An 18,402-nucleotide genomic window follows, 5' to 3' on the forward strand; every position below is an offset into this window, starting at 1 on the left:
AAAGGCAACATAGGCAACATTTCCTCTCTAACTGCAACATTTCCTCTCTAAAGGCAACATTTCCTCTCTAACAGCAACATTTCCTCTCTAAAGGCAACATTTCCTCTCTAACAGCAACATTTCCTCTCTAACTGCAACATTTCCTCTCTAACTGCAACATTTCCTCTCTAACAGCAACATTTCCTCTCTAACAGCAACATTTCCTCTCTAACAGCAACATTGCAACATTTCCTCTCTAACTGTAACATTTCCTCTCTAACTGCAACATTTCCTCTCTAACAGCAACATTTCCTCTCTAACAGCAACTTTTCCTCTCTAACAGCAACATTTCCTCTCTAACTGCAACATTTCCTCTCTAAAGGCAACATTTTCTCTCTAACAGCAACATTTCCTCTCTAACTGCAACATTTCCTCTCTAACTGCAACATTTCCTCTCTAACAGCAACATTTCCTTTCTAACAGCAACATTTCCTCTCTAACAGCAACATTTCCTCTCTAACAGCAACATTTCCTCTCTAACTGCAACATTTCAACATTTCCTCTCTAACTGCAACATTTCCTCTCTAACTGCAACATTTCCTCTCTAACTGCAACATTTCCTCTCTAACTGCAACATTTCCTCTCTAACTGCAACATTTCCTCTCTAACAGCAACATTTCCTCTCTAACAGCAACATTTCCTCTCTAACAGCAACATTGCAACATTTCCTCTCTAACTGCAACATTTCCTCTCTAACAGCAACATTTCCTCTCTAACAGCAACATTGCAACATTTCCTCTCTAACTGCAACATTTCCTCTCTAACTGCAACATTTCCTCTCTAACTGCAACATTTCCTCTCTAACAGCAACATTTCCTCTCTAACTGCAACATTTCCTCTCTAACAGCAACATTTCCTCTCTAACTGCAACATTTCCTCTCTAAAGGCAACATTTCCTCTCTAACAGCAACATTTCCTCTCTAACTGTAACATTTCCTCTCTAACAGCAACATTTCCTCTCTAACTGCAACATTTCCTCTCTAACTGTAACATTTCCTCTCTAACAGCAACATTTCCTCTCTAACTGTAACATTTCCTCTCTAACTGCAACATTTCCTCTCTAACAGCAACATTTCCTCTCTAACTGCAACATTTCCTCTCTAACTACAACATTTCCTCTCTAACAGCAACATTTCCTCTCTAACTGCAACATTTCCTCTCTAACAGCAACATTTCCTCTCTAACTGCAACATTTCCTCTCTAACTGCAACATTTCCTCTCTAACTGCAACATTTCCTCTCTAACAGCAACATTTCCTCTCTAACTGCAACATTTCCTCTAACAGCAACATTTCCTCTTCAATCAATCAATCAATTTTATTTTATATAGCCCTTCGTACATCAGCTAATATCTCGAAGAGCTGTACAGAAACCCAGCCTAAAACCCCAAACAGCTAGTAATGCAGGTGTAGAAGCTCTTGGTGTAGTGGTGTAATGCAGGTGTAGAAGCTCTTTAACTGTAACATTTCCTCTCTAACTGCAACATTTCCTCTCTAAAGGCAACATTTTCTCTCTAACAGCAACATTTCCTCTCTAACTGTAACATTTCCTCTCTAACAGCAACATTTCCTCTCTAACAGCAACATTTCCTCTCTAACAGCAACATTTCCTCTCTAACAGCAACATTTCCTCTCTAACAGCAACATTTCCTCTCTAACTGCAACATTTCCTCTCTAACAGCAACATTTCCTCTCTAACTGCAACATTTCCTCTCTAACAGCAACATTTCCTCTCTAACTGCAACATTTCCTCTCTAACTGCAACATTTCCTCTCTAAAGGCAACATTTCCTCTCTAACAGCAACATTTCCTCTCTAACAGCAACATTTCCTCTCTAACTGCAACATTTCCTCTCTAACAGCAACATTTCCTCTCTAACAGCAACATTTCCTCTCTAACAGCAACATTGCAACATTTCCTCTCTAACTGCAACATTTCCTCTCTAACAGCAACATTTCCTCTCTAACAGCAACATGTCCTCTCTAACAGCAACATTTCCTCTCTAACAGCAACATTTCCTCTCTAACTGCAACATTTCCTCTCTAACTGCAACATTTCCTCTCTAACTGCAACATTTCCTCTCTAACTGCAACATTTCCTGCCCGCTGATGTGGCCTTTGGTACCTGGCACCAGGCTGTAGATACAGTAGACAGTATAAAGTGGTACACGTTCAGAAAAGCCTTCTGTTTTCTATTGGTTCTATATCTGTCAGTTGCAAAGCCTGTTTTCTATTGGTTCTATATCTCTCAGTTGAAAGCCTGTTTTCTATTGGTTCTATACCTGTCAGTTGAAAAGCCTGTTTTCTATTGGTTCTATACCTGTCAGTTGAAAAGCCTGTTTTCTATTGGTTCTACATCTGTCAGTTGAAAAGCCTGTTTTCTATTGGTTCTATACCTATCAGTTGAAAAGCCTGTTTTCTATTGGTTCTATATCTGTCAGTTTCCAACGTTTCCTGTCTTGACTATTAAAGATGTGCATCATTGGTACCTGGCACCATAGTACATAGATGTTACAGTTATTGGTTCACGTTCAGAGAAGCCAATCTGTTTCTGATCTGTTGTCAACATTTCTTCTTGACTGTAGAAATGTGCACCTGGTTGACTGGCACCATAATCTATACCCCTCACACTCAACTCTGGACCTGGAAGCCAGTTCCACTGCATGTTTTCATTGTTCCCCTCTAAAACCAGGGACTGATTTAGACCTGGGACACCAGGTGTCTGTAATTGATGATCAGGTGTGTGCAAACCGACAGGCTCTGGACCTCATAGTAAGAGTTGAGCAACCTGATCTATACTGTACTGTTGGTTCCTGTTTAGAAAAGACCGTCTGTTCTCTAGTTGAGACGGCAACGTTTCCAACTGGTCGTTGGGATTCCCCTCTACAGTAGGGATGGAAGAACAGCATCCGGCACCATAGCCATGGTCCTTTGTGTTACAGGCCCACCTGAACGTTTTTTTCCCGCAACTATTTTCATCCTTTTGTGTTGTTGTAAAACGCTGAGCATTGACAGCAGTGTGTAGTGTTCAGAGCAAGACAAGGTTTTCATCATGGGAGTATTACTGACCTAGCACCTTGTGTTATAGAAGGAGAGAGAGACATCCATTTCTTCACGCTCTCCCCGTTTCATCCCGTTTCACTTGTCGTTTCATGCTGTCTTCTAGCTTACAGAGAGAGAGATGTAAGGAGACAGAGAGTTAGCGAGAGAGATATACAGTTGATAGAGAGAGAGAGGTTGTCATCCTTGAGCTAACACCTTTATTATACAGTAGAAGAAGGAGGAATGAGAAAGAGAGAGAGAGAAAAAGACATTCATACATCCTAGCTTCTCTTGTCATTCTTCCTCCCTCTCTTATGAGCATCTCTAGCTTTTCACTCTTTCTTTCATGCCATCTTGCCTATACTGTGTGTGGACAGGAAATATGTAATGTAATGGAGATGGGGAGAGAGGGAAAGGGAGACGGAGGAGAGTGGGAGCAAAAAAGAGAAGGAGAGAAAATGAAGGAGAATTGGAGATGAGAGATAATAAGGTAGACAGAGAGGAAATGACTGGAGGGGGAAACCTAGCCCTGCTCTCCTTCTCTCTTCTCCTTCCTCGCTCGCTCCCTGCTTCCATTCTGTCTAGCAACGTACCGAGTCACCCCTCCTCTACTCCCTCAGTACCTTGCACCACACAGATTCAACCACCCCTCCTCTCCTCCCTCAGTACCTTGCACCACACAGATTCAACCACCCCTCCTCTACTCCCTCAGTACCTTGCACCACACAGATTCAACCACCCCTCCTCTACTCCCTCAGTACCTTGCAACACACAGATTCAACCACCCCTCCTCTCCTCCCTCAGTACCTTGCACCACACAGATTCAACCACCCCTCCTCTACTCCCTCAGTACCTTGCAACACACAGATTCAACCACCCCTCCTCTACTCCCTCAGTACCTTGCACCACACAGATTCAACCACCCCTCCTCTACTCCCTCAGTACCTTGCACCACACAGATTCAACCACCCCTCCTCTCCTCCCTCTCTCATTCCACTCTCTAGCACCGCAACCTTCCAATACTACACCTCCATCTCTCCCTTCTCCTCACCCCCCTCTCTCCCTCGCACCCTCTCTCCCTCCCTACCTCACACCCTAGCACCACACTGATTCAATACCACCCTTGCTCCCTTCATCTCTCGCTCCTCCCTCACACCATCTCTCCCTCCCTACCTCACTCCCTTGCACCGCACCAATTCCCCCCTCCTCTCTCCCTCCCTTCCTCTCAGTTGTTGCTTGTAGTCCTGCCAAGTGTAGCATTAGCCTTGTGGAATGGAACCGTATGTGTGTGACCTCAGAGATAGCCTGTATAGATTTCTGGCCCATAGGCACAGATCTAGTATCAGCTTTCCCTCCCCCATATCCTATCCTCAACCCTTAGGGAGAACACTAAACTGTCCTCAAGTCAGCGTATAAAGGGTCAGCAGCATATATCTCCCTGGTCTAAGCAGGAATGCAAAACGCTGACATTTCTCAGAGAGGTTTACTGAATGTTTCCTTTTTTTGGCATTCTTTCCCTCCCTCCCTCTGGCTGATCCCTTGTTCATACTTTTCCTCCCTCCACTGGACCACATCTCTCCATCCCTCCTCCTCTCCCAATCTCCTTTTCCTCCTGATTTTCCCCTCTCATTCTCATCTCGACTCCCTCTCTCTCCTCTGTTCTGTTCATAGTTTGATAAAGCACTGGAATCCCTGAGGTAGTCCTGTACAGGCTTCTAGGCTACTTTAGATTCATACTAGGTATTGTGTGTTACAACTGCCAGATTGCCTCTCTCTCTCTCTCTCTCTCTCTCTCTCTCTCTCTCACACTCTCTCTCTCTCACACTCTCTCTCTCTCTCTCTCACACTCTCTCTCTCTCACACTCTCTCTCTCTCTCTCTCACACTCTCTCTCTCTCACACTCTCTCTCTCTCTCTCTCTCTCTCTCTCTCTCTCTCTCACACTCTCTCTCTCTCTCTCTCTCACACTCTCTCTCTCTCACACTCTCTCTCTCTCTCTCTCACACTCTCTCTCTCTCACACTCTCTCTCTCTCTCTCTCTCACACTCTCTCTCTCTCACACTCTCTCTCTCTCTCTCTCTCTCTCTCTCTCTCTCTCTCACACTCTCTCTCTCTCTCTCTCTCACACTCTCTCTCTCTCACACTCTCTCTCTCTCTCTCTCACACTCTCTCTCTCTCACACTCTCTCTCTCTCTCTCTCACACTCTCTCTCTCTCACACTCTCTCTCTCTCTCTCTCACACTCTCTCTCTCTCACACTCTCTCGCTCTCTTTCTCTTTCTCTCTGTCTCTCTCCCTCCCTCGGTCTCTCTCTCTTTCTTTCTCTCTCACTTCTCCCTCTCCCACCCTACTCTTTCAATCTATCTCTCTGTCTCACTCTCTCCCTCGGTCTCTCTCTCTCTCTCTTTCTCTCTCTTCTCCCTCTCCCACCCTCCTCTTTCTTTCTCTCTCCCATTCTACCTCTCTTTTCTTCCCCCTTTCTTTCATTGTGTGTGGTTAAAGTGGGCTGCGAGAGATGTATTAAAACAAAATATTAAGATGGATTAAATGTACGAATAGATGTTGCATCGTCAGCACTGACTGCCCTGAATATGAACTGAATATGAACTGAACTGTTTTAAGAGAAAGTGGATATGAAGGATATGAAAGTCAATGTACTTTCTGAAGTTGTTAGAAAGGGACGACATTTATATTCTGGGATGTTTTTTTCTGTATGTTTTTTAGGAATTTTAATGAGTTGATCAAGGTTTTGGCCACATATTTTATATTAACCAATCAAGGATTAAATTGGATTAGATGAAATGTACAGTTCACTGATTGGTTGATGATGTCATTGCTTTAGACTCAGGAAGATTATGGTCATCAAAGAAAGAGATCTTTCTCATGTGATGTTTACTGTAGAAATCCTCCAGGGGAAAGAGGGATGAGTGAATAATGAAAGGATTTTCTCTCTCCTCCCCACTCACCCTCTTCTCTCTTGCTACCTCCCCACATTCTCTATCTCCTTCTCCTTTCTCCCCCTTTCTCCTATTCCATCTCTTTCACCTTTGACTCTGTCTCTCCCCCATCCCCTCCTCTCTCTTCCCCCTCCTCTACCCTTCTCTACAAGAAAAGAAAGCAACATTCTTGCCATGCACAGTTCATGTTGATATGTTTATGGCCTGTGTGTCATCTCCCATTGGACGATTCTCTCTCTCCCTCTCTTCCTATAGGATGAAAATGCGACGTCACAGAGTGTTCTTGCTGTGCACAGTGGGCTTGTGTGTCATCTCCTTCCTCCACTATTACAAGGTAAAATATATTGTTATATGTATAGCCTACAGATGTAGGATCTTAATTTGATCACTCTTTTGCTGCTGAGAATTTTTCCTTTTCCTCAGGAAATGCAGATAAGCACTGGACACCTGCTCTGACAGTATTCCACTCTTCATGTAGCCGCATTTTGACTAGCTAATAGCCTAACCACCGATCAAGAAACATTTTGGACTAAACTTTTAAATTCTGTTGCTTCAGGATTATTTTTGCTGTGACAATACAGGTCAAATTAAGATCTTTATATTGTATATATTCAATGTATTTTAAATGAAATTGTATGTGAGGTGCCAATGTACCGACAGTCTTGCCCGAGCTGTCTATTGTTGCTCATGTAATAACAAGGATGACAATGGAAGTAAGTCGTCTGATGTTGTGTTTTCTCAATCATTTTGCTGTGTCTATAGTTGTATAAATAGTCATTTTACTGTGTGAATAGTTGTATAAATAGTCATTTTACTGTGTCTATAGTTGTATAAATAGTCATTTTACTGTGTGTATAGTTGTATAAATAGTAATTTTACTGTGTCTATAGTTGTATAAATAGTCATTTTACTGTGTGTGTAGTTGTATAAATAGTCATTTTACTGTGTGTATAGCTGTTTAAATAGTTGAGGCTATTCTGTATGTTTTTTTAAATATTTGTCAAATAAAATGTATTCATTCATTCATTAATTCACAATTCCAAAATGTAAGTTCCTGGGGGGGAAATAAAGCTATAATTGTATTGTTGTTGATAAAGTCATTCTATTTGTTCCAGGCCCTGCACTACGTATCCCTGCTCAAGGAGCTGTCGGCCCCGTACCCCAACATCAAGTCCTTCATCATGGTGACAGGCTTCTTCTGGAGGGAGGGGGGGGCCACACCGTTAACGTCGGCTGCCTCGTCGTCTGACTTCGCCGCCTCGCAGGAGGATGGACCCCCGCCCGCCCTCAGGTGTGTGTGGGTCGGAGGGATGGGGGGGTGTGTGTGTGTGTGTGTGTGTGTGTGTGTGTGTGTGTGTGTGTGTGTGTGTGTTTGTATCACAGACATGGGAACTGCTGATGAAGTAGGGCTTTGTAAAACTTTTGATTGATTGATGACAACATGACCTTTCTGACCAACATGACATTTCTGTTTGTTCCTACAGGCCCTCGGACACCAAGCCCCGGATCGTAGGGGCTATAGGCCCTGGGGGTGGAGGAGGAAGAGGAGGTGGGGTGGAGATGAGGCTGAGAGAGGAACCTGCTGCGCCCCAACCATGGGGTCAACCAGAGGAGGAACCCAGACACAGGGACACGGATCCCAACGAGGTGAGACAGTTTGGTTGAACGGTCGGTTATTTTACATCTTCACTGTGACTTTGCAGGATTGACAGTTTGGCTAATCTCTACACTGTGTTGACTATACTGCCATGAGTATGAGCTACAAACTGTTGATCTTAGAAGCTGTTCTCGAGTCAGTGATCATGCCTGGTCATGGAAGTGCTAGGGAGCCTGGGATATCTCCTGCCAGATGTGCTGACTACTCACTGCTGGGATGTGTTTGAGGTTCTTAAACGAGGGTGTTGGCTAAATGTTAGCTGTGTATTAGAAACCCTCCTCAAGGCAATGATCAGGCCTGGGCCTGTATCCACAAAGCGTCTTAGAGTAGTAGTGATGATATTGGATCAGGTCCCCACCTGTCCAAATAATTATATTCATTATGATATAAAAGGCTAAACTGATCCTAGATCAGCACTCCTACACTGAGACGCTTTATGAATACAGGCCCTGGGCATAAAAGTGCTTCGGAACCTGTGATAAGAAAGAGTGTCTTTAGAAACGGTTCTCAAGGCCATTATCATCGGTAGTCTACCTCCAGGCAATACACCATTATCATCGGTAGTCTACCTCCAGGCAATACACCATTATCATTGGTAGTCTACCTCCAGTCAATACACCATTATCATCAGTAGTCTACCTCCAGTCAATACACTATTATCATCAGTAGTCTACCTCCAGTCAATACACCATTATCATCAGTAGTCTACCTCCAGTCCAAACATTAAGGCTCTTCCTTTTAAATGTCAGGAGCAAAGTTTAATGGAATCTGAGTCATTGCATGTAAACAAAGTAGCAGTTAACACTAAGGGCTCTATTTAATCCGTATTGCGGAAGTACAGCTCAGCGTTTAAAACTATAGTGCTCACAAAGCTGTTCGCCAAGCTAAGGACTCTGGGACTAAACACCTCCCTCTGCAACTGGATCCTAGACTTCATGACGGGCCGCCCCCAGGGGTGGGTGCTTAGTCCCCTCCTGTACTCCTTGTTCACCCACGACTGCGTGGCCAAGCACGACTCCAACACCATCATTAAGTTTGCTGACGACACAACGATGGTAGGCCCTGATCACTGACAACGATGAGACAGCCTATAGGGAGGAGGTTAGAGACCTGGCAGTGTGGTGCCAGGACAACAACCTCTCCCTCAACGTGACCAAGACAAAGGAGATGATCGTGGACTACAGGAATAAGAGGGCTGAACACGCCCCCATTCACATCGACAGGGCTGTAGTGGAGTGGGTCGAGAGTTTCAAGTTCCTTAGTGTCCACATCACCAACAAACTATCATGGTACAAACACACCAAGAAAGTCTACAGTTGCACCATCGAGAGCATTCAGACAGGTTGCATCGCCGCCTGGTTTGGCAACTGCTCGGCATCAGACCATAAGGCGCTACAGAGGGTAGTGCATATGGCTCAGTACATCACTGGGGCCAAGCTTCCTGCCATCCAGGACCTAAATACTAGGCGGTGTCAGAGGAAGACCCCAAAAATTGTCCGACTCCAGCCACCCCTGTCATAGACTGTTCTATCTGCTACCGTACGGCAAGCGGTACCGGAGTGTCAAGTCTAGGTCCAAAAGGCTTCTTAAAAAGCATCTACCCCCAACCATAAGACTGCTGAACAATTAATCAAATGGCCACCCGGACTATTTACATTGACACCCCCCCGGCAGTACCAGCAGTGTTTTTACACTGCTGGTACTCTCTGTTTATTATCTATACATATTCACTTTACCCCTACCTACATGTACAAATTACCTCAACTAACCTGTACCCCGCACATTGACTCAGTACCGGTACCCCCTGTAAATAGCCTCGTTTTTGTTAATTTATTGTGTAACTTTTTTATTTATTTAGTAAATAATTTTCTTAAAACTGCATTGTTGGTTAAGGGCGTATTCCGTGCTTGTGACAAATGGCATTTGATTTGATTAAGTTCAGCATGATTTCCCTGTTGACGGGACGCCTATCCCTAAGAATTAAAGGCAATGTTCCCGCAATAGAGCAGACTGTAATTATGGTAAATGCTGCATATGCCGGCTCAATCGGAAATAACCTTTCTATCTGTAACCCTTCAGCGATGCAGAATGTAAAGAGCCCTAATAAAGTTTCTCTAGATTGATCTGTGAGGATAAGTAAAGTGCTAAACAGTCCCCTCTTTGTCTTGTCTTCCTCAGGAGCGTGAAGGTGAGGACCTCCACTTCAAGCCCTGGTACCCCAGCCACCCAGCCCACCCTGTCAGACCTTACGCCCCAGAGGAAAAGGCCTCGGCTGGGATCGATGACCAGGTGGTGCCCTCCAAGGCTCCATCCCCGGACCCCTTAGAAACCCTGGGGGACATCCACACCCGCACCCACCAGCTCCAGGACGACCCCACCTCCTACTTCGTCCGCACTAAAGCCGGAGCCCTCTGCTTCCGCCAGGGGACGGAGGTCGCCACCCCCAGGGATGACGCGGCACGACCCGGGTGGCCTACTGTGACTGGTACTGGGGTAGGATCTCGAGCTGGCTCCCCTGGGCAACGTAAGCCCCTGGCGGTCCTGAACCAATCCCACCAACAACCACTCCATCCGTCGTCCTCCGGCACCTCCATGCCTCCCAAGGCCAAATCAAGAGGACGAGGAGGCAAACGTCTAGTAAAATGTGTGTGTCGGCCGGGGTGGCACGGGCCCTACTGTGGGGTACCTACCATGGTCTACCACTCTAACCTGCCCACTAAGGAGAGACTGACGCCCAGAGAGAGACCCAGGAGGGTGATCAACGCCATCAACGTGAACCATGAGTTTGATCTTCTCCACGTGAGGTTCCACGAGTTGACCCAGGCTGTGGATCTGTTCCTGGTGTGTGAGTCTAACTTCACCGCCTACGGAGAGAGACGACCACTACGGTGAGTGGACATAGCTATATATGCGTCTGTCTGTCTGTCTTGCTGGCTTTGTTTCTGTTTGCCTCCAACTTCTCCTCCGACGGAGAGAGACGACCACTTCGACGAGTGGACAGGATGATGAGATGGCTGGCTGTCTGTTTGTCCATCTGGCTGGCTGTCTGTCCATCTGGCTGGCTGTCTGTCCATCTGGCTGGCTTGCCTTCTGAGTGTCTGTGTGTCTGTCTTCGTCTCTCTCTCCTGAAAGACTTGTTTAAGCGTATCTGTTGACACACTGTCTGTATCTGTCCCTCCCTCCAGGTTCCTGCGTCTCCTCCTGAACGGAACCTACGACTACGTGCGCCACAAAATCCTCTACGTTTTCCTGGACCACTTCCCCGACGGCGGGCGCCAGGACGGCTGGATTGCTGATGACTACCTCCGTACCTACCTGACCCGCGACGGCATGGCCAGGGTGACCGGATCACGACCCGACGACGTCTTCGTCATCAACGATGCCGACGAGATCCCCGCCCGCGAGGGACTTCTTTTCCTCAAGCTGTTCGACGGGTGGACGGAACCGTTCGCCATCCACATGAGGAAGTCGCTCTACGGGTTCTTCTGGAAGCAGGTAGCCTAGAGGGTTAGAGGTTAGAGGGCTTGTTAACAGAAGGTTGCTGTTTCGAATCCCAAACCAGGCGCGAAATCTATCCTGTGTAAACTTGATGGACAATCAAGTTTTTTTATCTTATCGAACAGGATTTGAGCCGACTACTAGAGAGTTGTTAGTGACAGATCCTAGAAAGATAAGATCTCTATTGGATTCCACTCAAACGATATACAGTGCCTGTTAAGTGCTATGGTTGGCTATTAGGATCACTTAACCCCCTAAAACTGCTTACTGGTGTGTGTATGTATCGGAGGGGTTGTGTGTACCGTGCATTCGGAAAGTATTCAGACCCCTTCACTTTTTCCACGTTACAGACTTATTCTAAAATGTTCCTTATCAATCTACACACAATACCACATAATGACAAAGCAAAAGCTGATTTTATTTTTTATTTTAGCAAATCTATCAAATAAAATAAACTGAAATGTGACATTTACATAAGTATTCATACCTTTAACCAGTACTTTGCTGAAGCACCTTTGGCAGCGATTACAGCCTTGAGTCTTCTTGGGTATGATGCTACAAGCTTGGCACACCTGTATTTGGGGAGTTTCTCCCATTCTTCTCTGCAGATCCTCTCAAGCGCTGTCAGGTCGGATGGGGAGCGTCACTGCGCAGCTATTTTCAGGTCTCTCCAGAGATGTTCCATCGGGTTCAAGTCCGGGCCATTCATGGACTTGTCCCGGAGCCGCTCCTGCGTTGTCTTGGCTTAGGGTCGTTGTCATGTTGGAAGGTGAACCTTCATCGCAGTCTGAGGTCCTGAGCGCTCTAGAGCAGGTTTTCCTCTCTGTACTTTTCTCCGTTCATCTTTCTCTCTATCCTGACTATTCTCCCAGTCCCTGCCGCTGAAAAACATCCCCACAGCATGATGCTGCCACCAGGTTTCCTCCAGATGTGACGCTTGGCATTCAGGCCAGAAAGTTCAATCTTGGTTTCATCAGACCAGAGAATCTTTAGGTGCCTTTTGGCAAACTCCAAGCAGGCTGTCATGTGCCTTTTACTGAGGAGTGGCTTCTGTCTGGCCACTCCACCATAAAGGCCTGATTGGTGGAGTGCTGCAGAGATGGTTGTCCTTCTGGAAGGAGCTCCAGGAACTCTGCAGCTCTATCTGAGTGACCATCGGATTCTTGGTCACCTCTCAGACCAAGGATCTTCTCCTCCGATTGTTTTTAATTTTACCTTTATTTAACTAGCCAAGTCAGTTAAGAACAAATTCTTATTTTCAATGACGGACTAAGAACAGTGGGTTAACTGCCTTGTTCAGGGGTAGAACGACAGATTTTTACCTTGTCAGCTCAGGGATTCGATCTTGCAACCTTTCGGTTACTAGTCCAACGCTCTAACCACTAGGCTACCTGCCGCCCCTTAATGTGTATCTTAACTTAGATATTACTGCATGGTCGGAACTAGAAGCACAAGCATTTTGCTACACTCACATTACCATCTGATAACCATGTGTATGTGACCATTAACATCTGATAACCATGTGTATGTGACCAATAACATCTGATAACCATGTGTATGTGACCATTAACATCTGATAACCATGTGTATGTGACCATTAACATCTGATAACCATGTGTATGTGACCAATAACATCTGATAACCATGTGTATGTGACCAATAACATCTGATAACCATGTGTGTGACCAATAACATCTGATAACCATGTGTATGTGACCAATAACATCTGATAACCATGTGTATGTGACCATTAACATCTGATAACCATGTGTATGTGACCAATAACATCTGATAACCATGTGTGTGACCAATAACATCTGATAACCATGTGTATGTGACCATTAACATCTGATAACCATGTGTATGTGACCATTAACATCTGATAACCATGTGTATGTTACCATTAACATCTGATAACCATGTGTATGTGACCAATAACATCTGATAACCATGTGTATGTGACCATTAACATCTGATAACCATGTGTATGTGACCATTAACATCTGATAACCATGTGTATGTGACCAATAACATCTGATAACCATGTGTATGTGACCATTAACATCTGATAACCATGTGTATGTGACCATTAACATCTGATAACCATGTGTATGTGACCAATAACATCTGATAACCATGTGTATGTGACCAATAACATCTGATAACCATGTGTATGTGACCATTAACATCTGATAACCATGTGTATGTGACCAATAACATCTGATAACCATGTGTATGTGACCATTAACATCTGATAACCATGTGTATGTGACCATTAACATCTAATAACCATGTGTATGTGACCATTAACATCTGATAACCATGTGTATGTGACCAATAACATCTGATAACCATGTGTATGTGACCATTAACATCTGATAACCATGTGTATGTGACCATTAACATCTGATAACCATGTGTATGTGACCAATAACATCTGATAACCATGTGTATGTGACCATTAACATCTGATAACCATGTGTATGTGACCATTAACATCTGATAACCATGTGTATGTGACCAATAACATCTGATAACCATGTGTATGTGACCATTAACATCTGATAACCATGTGTATGTGACCAATAACATCTGCTAACCATGTGTATGTGACCATTAACATCTGATAACCATGTGTATGTGACCATTAACATCTGATAACCATGTGTATGTGACCAATAACATCTGATAACCATGTGTATGTGACCAATAACATCTGATAACCTTGTGTATTTACCAATAAAATGTGTTTTGATCAATTCCATCTGAATAAAGTATCCCCTTCTTGTTCTAGCTGGGGTCGTTGGAGGTCGTGTCGGGGTGCACGGTCGGAATGCTCCGAGACGTCTACGATGCCGACGGGATACGTCTCCGGCGCCGGGAATACTACACCATGCCCGGTTTCAGGAAGTACGAGAACGACACGGGTCACATCCTGGTCCAGTGGGCCGTTGGAAGCCCCTTCCACTTTGCTGGGTGGCACTGTTCTTGGTGCTTTAGCCCTGAGGGCATCCATTTTAAGCTGATCTCGGCCCAGAACGGGGACTTCCCGCGTTGGGGCGACTACGAGGACAAACGGGATCTGAATTATATTCGGGACCTGATCCGGACGGGGGGTTGGTTCGATGGATCGGTGCAGGAGTATCCCCCCTCGGACCCCAAAGAGCACATGTACGCCCCAAAGTATATGCTGGAGAATTATGAGAAGTACCTGTACCTTCTGGAGAACCCATATGTCAAACATGATAAAATGATTGAGGGGTAACGAATTCGGGGGGTAGAGAATTGAAGGAAGTGAATGGGTAAGGAAGGAGGGCCCCTGGGACTCACAAGAGGGAGGGACATGGAAACAAAATTAGCTCTCTTCATGGGTGAAGGATACAGACAGAAGGAAAACCTTAGCACTGATGTGGAAGGATATAGAAGGAAGGAAAACACTGACGTTGGAAGGATACCTAACGCAAGCTCCAAAAAGTCCCTATTTTTGGGTAAAAGGGAACATTGGAACAGCTTTGGGGGGAAATGACCACTGACTACTGACAAAATAGTCCTCCCTAGAAACGCTCTCTATATCAACCTCTGAACCTCACCTACTACTTTCCTAGTTCTGACTGACAGACAGGCCTTTATGCTGGGTTGGTACGGTGGGGGCAGAGGGACAAAACAGGCGAATCGCAAACCTGTGGAAAAATGAAGCAAAAGATGACATTTTTGTTTCTGTTGATGTTTACTTCATCATATCGTCATAGCGACACAGACACTCCCTCGTCCCGTCGCGGAAATCTCACTCACTGTTGGATACCTTCCTGTTGTGTCTTTAGTGACCCCCTGCTAACACACACACACACTTTCTCCTCTCATCATATGTGAGTTAGATATAGTGCAGTCTACAGTGTATTGCTTTCCTATGGTTAATATTTTGGCTTGCTTGCAAATGAACTGACAAGAGAAAAAGCCTGAATCGTTGTAGAAACTCTCGGTTAACTTTACACACATGGAATGGGACTTCTGCATCTGTTGCTGCAAACCACTAACACTCTGTGAGGTGTGTGTGTGTGTGTGTGTTTATGTGTTAATCTGTGTGCATGCGCGCACGTGGGCACTGGGGTGTGCGATCCTGAAAGGTCAGAACACAATATGTGGGTGACAGTCCTCCTCTGTAGACAGACAGACAGACAGCTCGGAATGAATGATGAAGTGATGTCGTCTTCACAGCCTTTTGTACAGCACAGCAGGAGGTGTATTGTTGTTCTATGTGGCCTATAAAGACAAAGATTTAAACAAAAATACTGGTTGACTCTCTCTCTCGTCCTCTCTTTTGGTTTCTCTCCCTTGCCTTCTCTATTGCATCCTTCTCTCTCCGTCTCCCTCCCCTCTGTCCCTCTCTCTTTCTCTCTCTTGCTAAGGTCCGGTAAAAAAAGGTCACTTGATTGCTCGAGCAGAAATGTGCTGCCCACGTTGCCATGGTAACGAGAGAGAGGGGGAGGAAGGAGTGGAGGAAAGGGAGGAGAGGGAAGAGAGAAAGGGGGTGATGAGGGAGGAGGGAGAGCTGCGTTCAGGTAGGTCACTGAGTCTTTAGAGAGAAAGGGAAGAAAATCTACAGCAACACGGTGTGTGTGTGTTCCCTTTTTTTATCCTCAGGAGAATGTAACTTAACTAAATGTAGTTTACTCCCCTGGCTCTCTCTCTCCCTCTCCTTTCCTTCTCCCTCTTTTTCACTCTCCCTCCTCTCTTTCACTCTCCCTCCTCTCTTTCATTCCCTCCCCTCTTCCTTCTCTCTCTCCTCCTTCTCTTTCTGTGTGTCTCTCTGTATCTCATTCATTCTCTCTTACTCCCTCCCCTCTTCCTTTTCTCTCCCTCTCTCTATCTCTTCCTTCTCTTTCTTTGTGTCTCTGTATCTCATTCATTCTCTCTCTTACTCCCTCTCCCGCTTCCTCCTCTCTCTCTCTTTACCCTGATTCCTCCTCTCTCTCTCTTTACCCTGATTCCTTCTCTCTCTCTCTTTCCCCTGCTTCCTTCTCTCTCTCTCTTTCCCCTGCTTCCTTCTCTCTCTCTCTTTACCCTGCTTCCTCCTATCTCCCTACAGTCCTGATTGCATAGACAGATCATGGTGCTTGATCATGCAGACTCTTGACTAGGCTGACTAGAGCCCAGCCCTCTCTCGCTCTCTCTGATGTTACGGTGGTGATGCCCTGCCTCTGCAATAGACGGAACCCTTGTGGTGGTAAACAGAACACTGAGGCATGGTGGGCATTTTGACGATGTCATATCCTAGTCCGAGACAGAGATAAAGAATGATTGATTTCAGTGAGATAGGATGGGTCTCAAATGGCATCCTATTACCTACATAGTGCACAATGGGACCTGGTCAAAAGTAGTCACTATAAACAGTTGAAGTCAGAAGTTTAAATACACTTAGGTTGGAGTCATTAAAACTAGTTTTTCAACCATTCCACAAATTTCTTGTTAACAAACTATAGTTTTGGCAAGTCGGTTCGGACATCTACTTTGTGCATGACACAAGTCATTTTTCCAACAACTGTTTACAGACAGATTATTTCACTTATAATTCAATGTATCACAATTCCAGTGGGTCAGACGTTTACATACACTGAGTTGACTGTGCCTTTAAACAGCTTGGAAAATTCCAGAAAGTAAGGTCATGGCTTTAGAAGCTTCTGATAGGCTAATTGACATAATTTTGGTCAATTGGAGGTGTACCTGTGGATGTATTTCAAGGCCTAGCTTCAAACTCAGTGCCTCTTTGCTTGACATCATGGGAAAATCAAAAGAAATCAGCCAAGACCTCAGAAGAAAAATTGTAGACCTCCACAAGTCTGGTTCATCCTTGGGAGCAATTTCCAAACGCCTGAAGGTACCACGTTCATCTGTACAAACAATAGTACGCAAGTATAAACACCATGGGACCACGCAGCCGTCATACCGCTCAGGTAGGAGAAGCGTTCTGTCTCCTAGAGATGAACGTACTGTGGTACTTTGGTGCGAACAACAGCAAAGGACCTTGTGAAGATGCTGGAGGAAACAGGTATACAAGTATCTATATCCACAGTAAAACGAGTCCTATATCGACATAACCTGAAAGGCCGCTTAGCAAGCAAGAAGCCACTGCTCATAAATCCGCCATAAAAAATCCATACTACAGTTTGCAACTGCACATAGGGACAAAGATCGTACTTTTTGGAGAAATGTCCTCTGGTCTGATGAAACAAAAATAGAACTGTTTGGCCATAATGACCATCGTTATGTTTGGAGGAAAAAGGGGGTGGCTTGCAAGCCGAAGAACACCATCCCAACCGTGAAGCACGGTCGTGGCAGCATCATGTTGTGGGGGTGCTTTGCTGCAGGAGGGACTGGTGCACTTCACAAAATAGATCACATCATGAGGTAGGAAAATGATGTGGATATATTGAAACAACATCTCAAGACATCAGTCAGGAAGTTAAAGCTTGGTCGCAAATGGGTCTTCCAAATGGACAATGACCCTAAGCATACTTTCAAAGTTGTGGCAAAATGGTTTAAGGACAACAAAGTCATGGTATTTGAGTGGCCATCACAAAGCCCTGACCTCAATCCCATAGAAAATTTGTGGGTAGAACTGAAAAAGCATGTGCGAGCAAGGAGGCCTACAAACCTGACTCAGGTTACACCAACTCTGTCAGGAGGAATGGGCCAAAATTCACCCAACTTATTGTGGGAAGCTTGTGGAAGGCTACCCGAAACGTTTGACCCAGGTTAAACAATTTAAAGCCAATGCTACCAAATACTAATTGAGTGTATGTAAACTTCTGACCCACTGGGAATGTTATGAAAGAAATAAAAGCTGAAATAAATCATTCTCTCTACTATTATTCTGACATTTCACATTCTTAAAAAAAGAGGTGATCCTAACTGACCTAAGGCAGGGAATTTTTACTAGGATTAAATGTCAGGAATTGTGAAACTGAGTTTAAATGTATTTGGCTATGGTGTATGTAAACTTCCAACTTCAACTGTACGGAATAGGATTATTATATATCTTTTTACCTTTATTTAACTAGGAAAGTCCGTTAAGAACAAATTCTTATATACACTGCTCAAAAAAATTAAGGGAACACTTAAACAACACAATGTAACTCCAAGTCAATCACACTTCTGTGAAATCAAACTGTCCACTTAGGAAGCAACACTGATTGACAATAAATTTCACATGCTGT

The 18,402-nt window shown here is 44.8% G+C and overlaps 1 protein-coding gene across 2 annotated transcripts in view; it reads left to right on the forward strand.

Moving 5' to 3' along the window:
• mgat3b (beta-1,4-mannosyl-glycoprotein 4-beta-N-acetylglucosaminyltransferase b) overlaps positions 1-15,477 on the forward strand; it is a 76,362-nt gene extending 60,885 nt beyond the window's left edge. For both annotated transcript variants that reach the window (XM_055907313.1, XM_055907314.1), the window contains 6 exons: positions 6,289-6,367; positions 7,149-7,324; positions 7,518-7,680; positions 9,869-10,578; positions 10,876-11,185; positions 13,983-15,477. In XM_055907313.1, coding sequence (XP_055763288.1) covers positions 6,289-6,367; positions 7,149-7,324; positions 7,518-7,680; positions 9,869-10,578; positions 10,876-11,185; positions 13,983-14,453 — 1,909 coding nt within the window. In that variant the 3' untranslated portion in view covers positions 14,454-15,477. The remainder of the gene's footprint in view (positions 1-6,288; positions 6,368-7,148; positions 7,325-7,517; positions 7,681-9,868; positions 10,579-10,875; positions 11,186-13,982) is intronic.
• Positions 15,478-18,402: the final 2,925 nt, after the last annotated feature.

This window comes from Salvelinus fontinalis, chromosome 40 (assembly GCF_029448725.1).
Source record: "Salvelinus fontinalis isolate EN_2023a chromosome 40, ASM2944872v1, whole genome shotgun sequence".
Lineage (NCBI taxonomy): Eukaryota > Metazoa > Chordata > Actinopteri > Salmoniformes > Salmonidae > Salvelinus > Salvelinus fontinalis.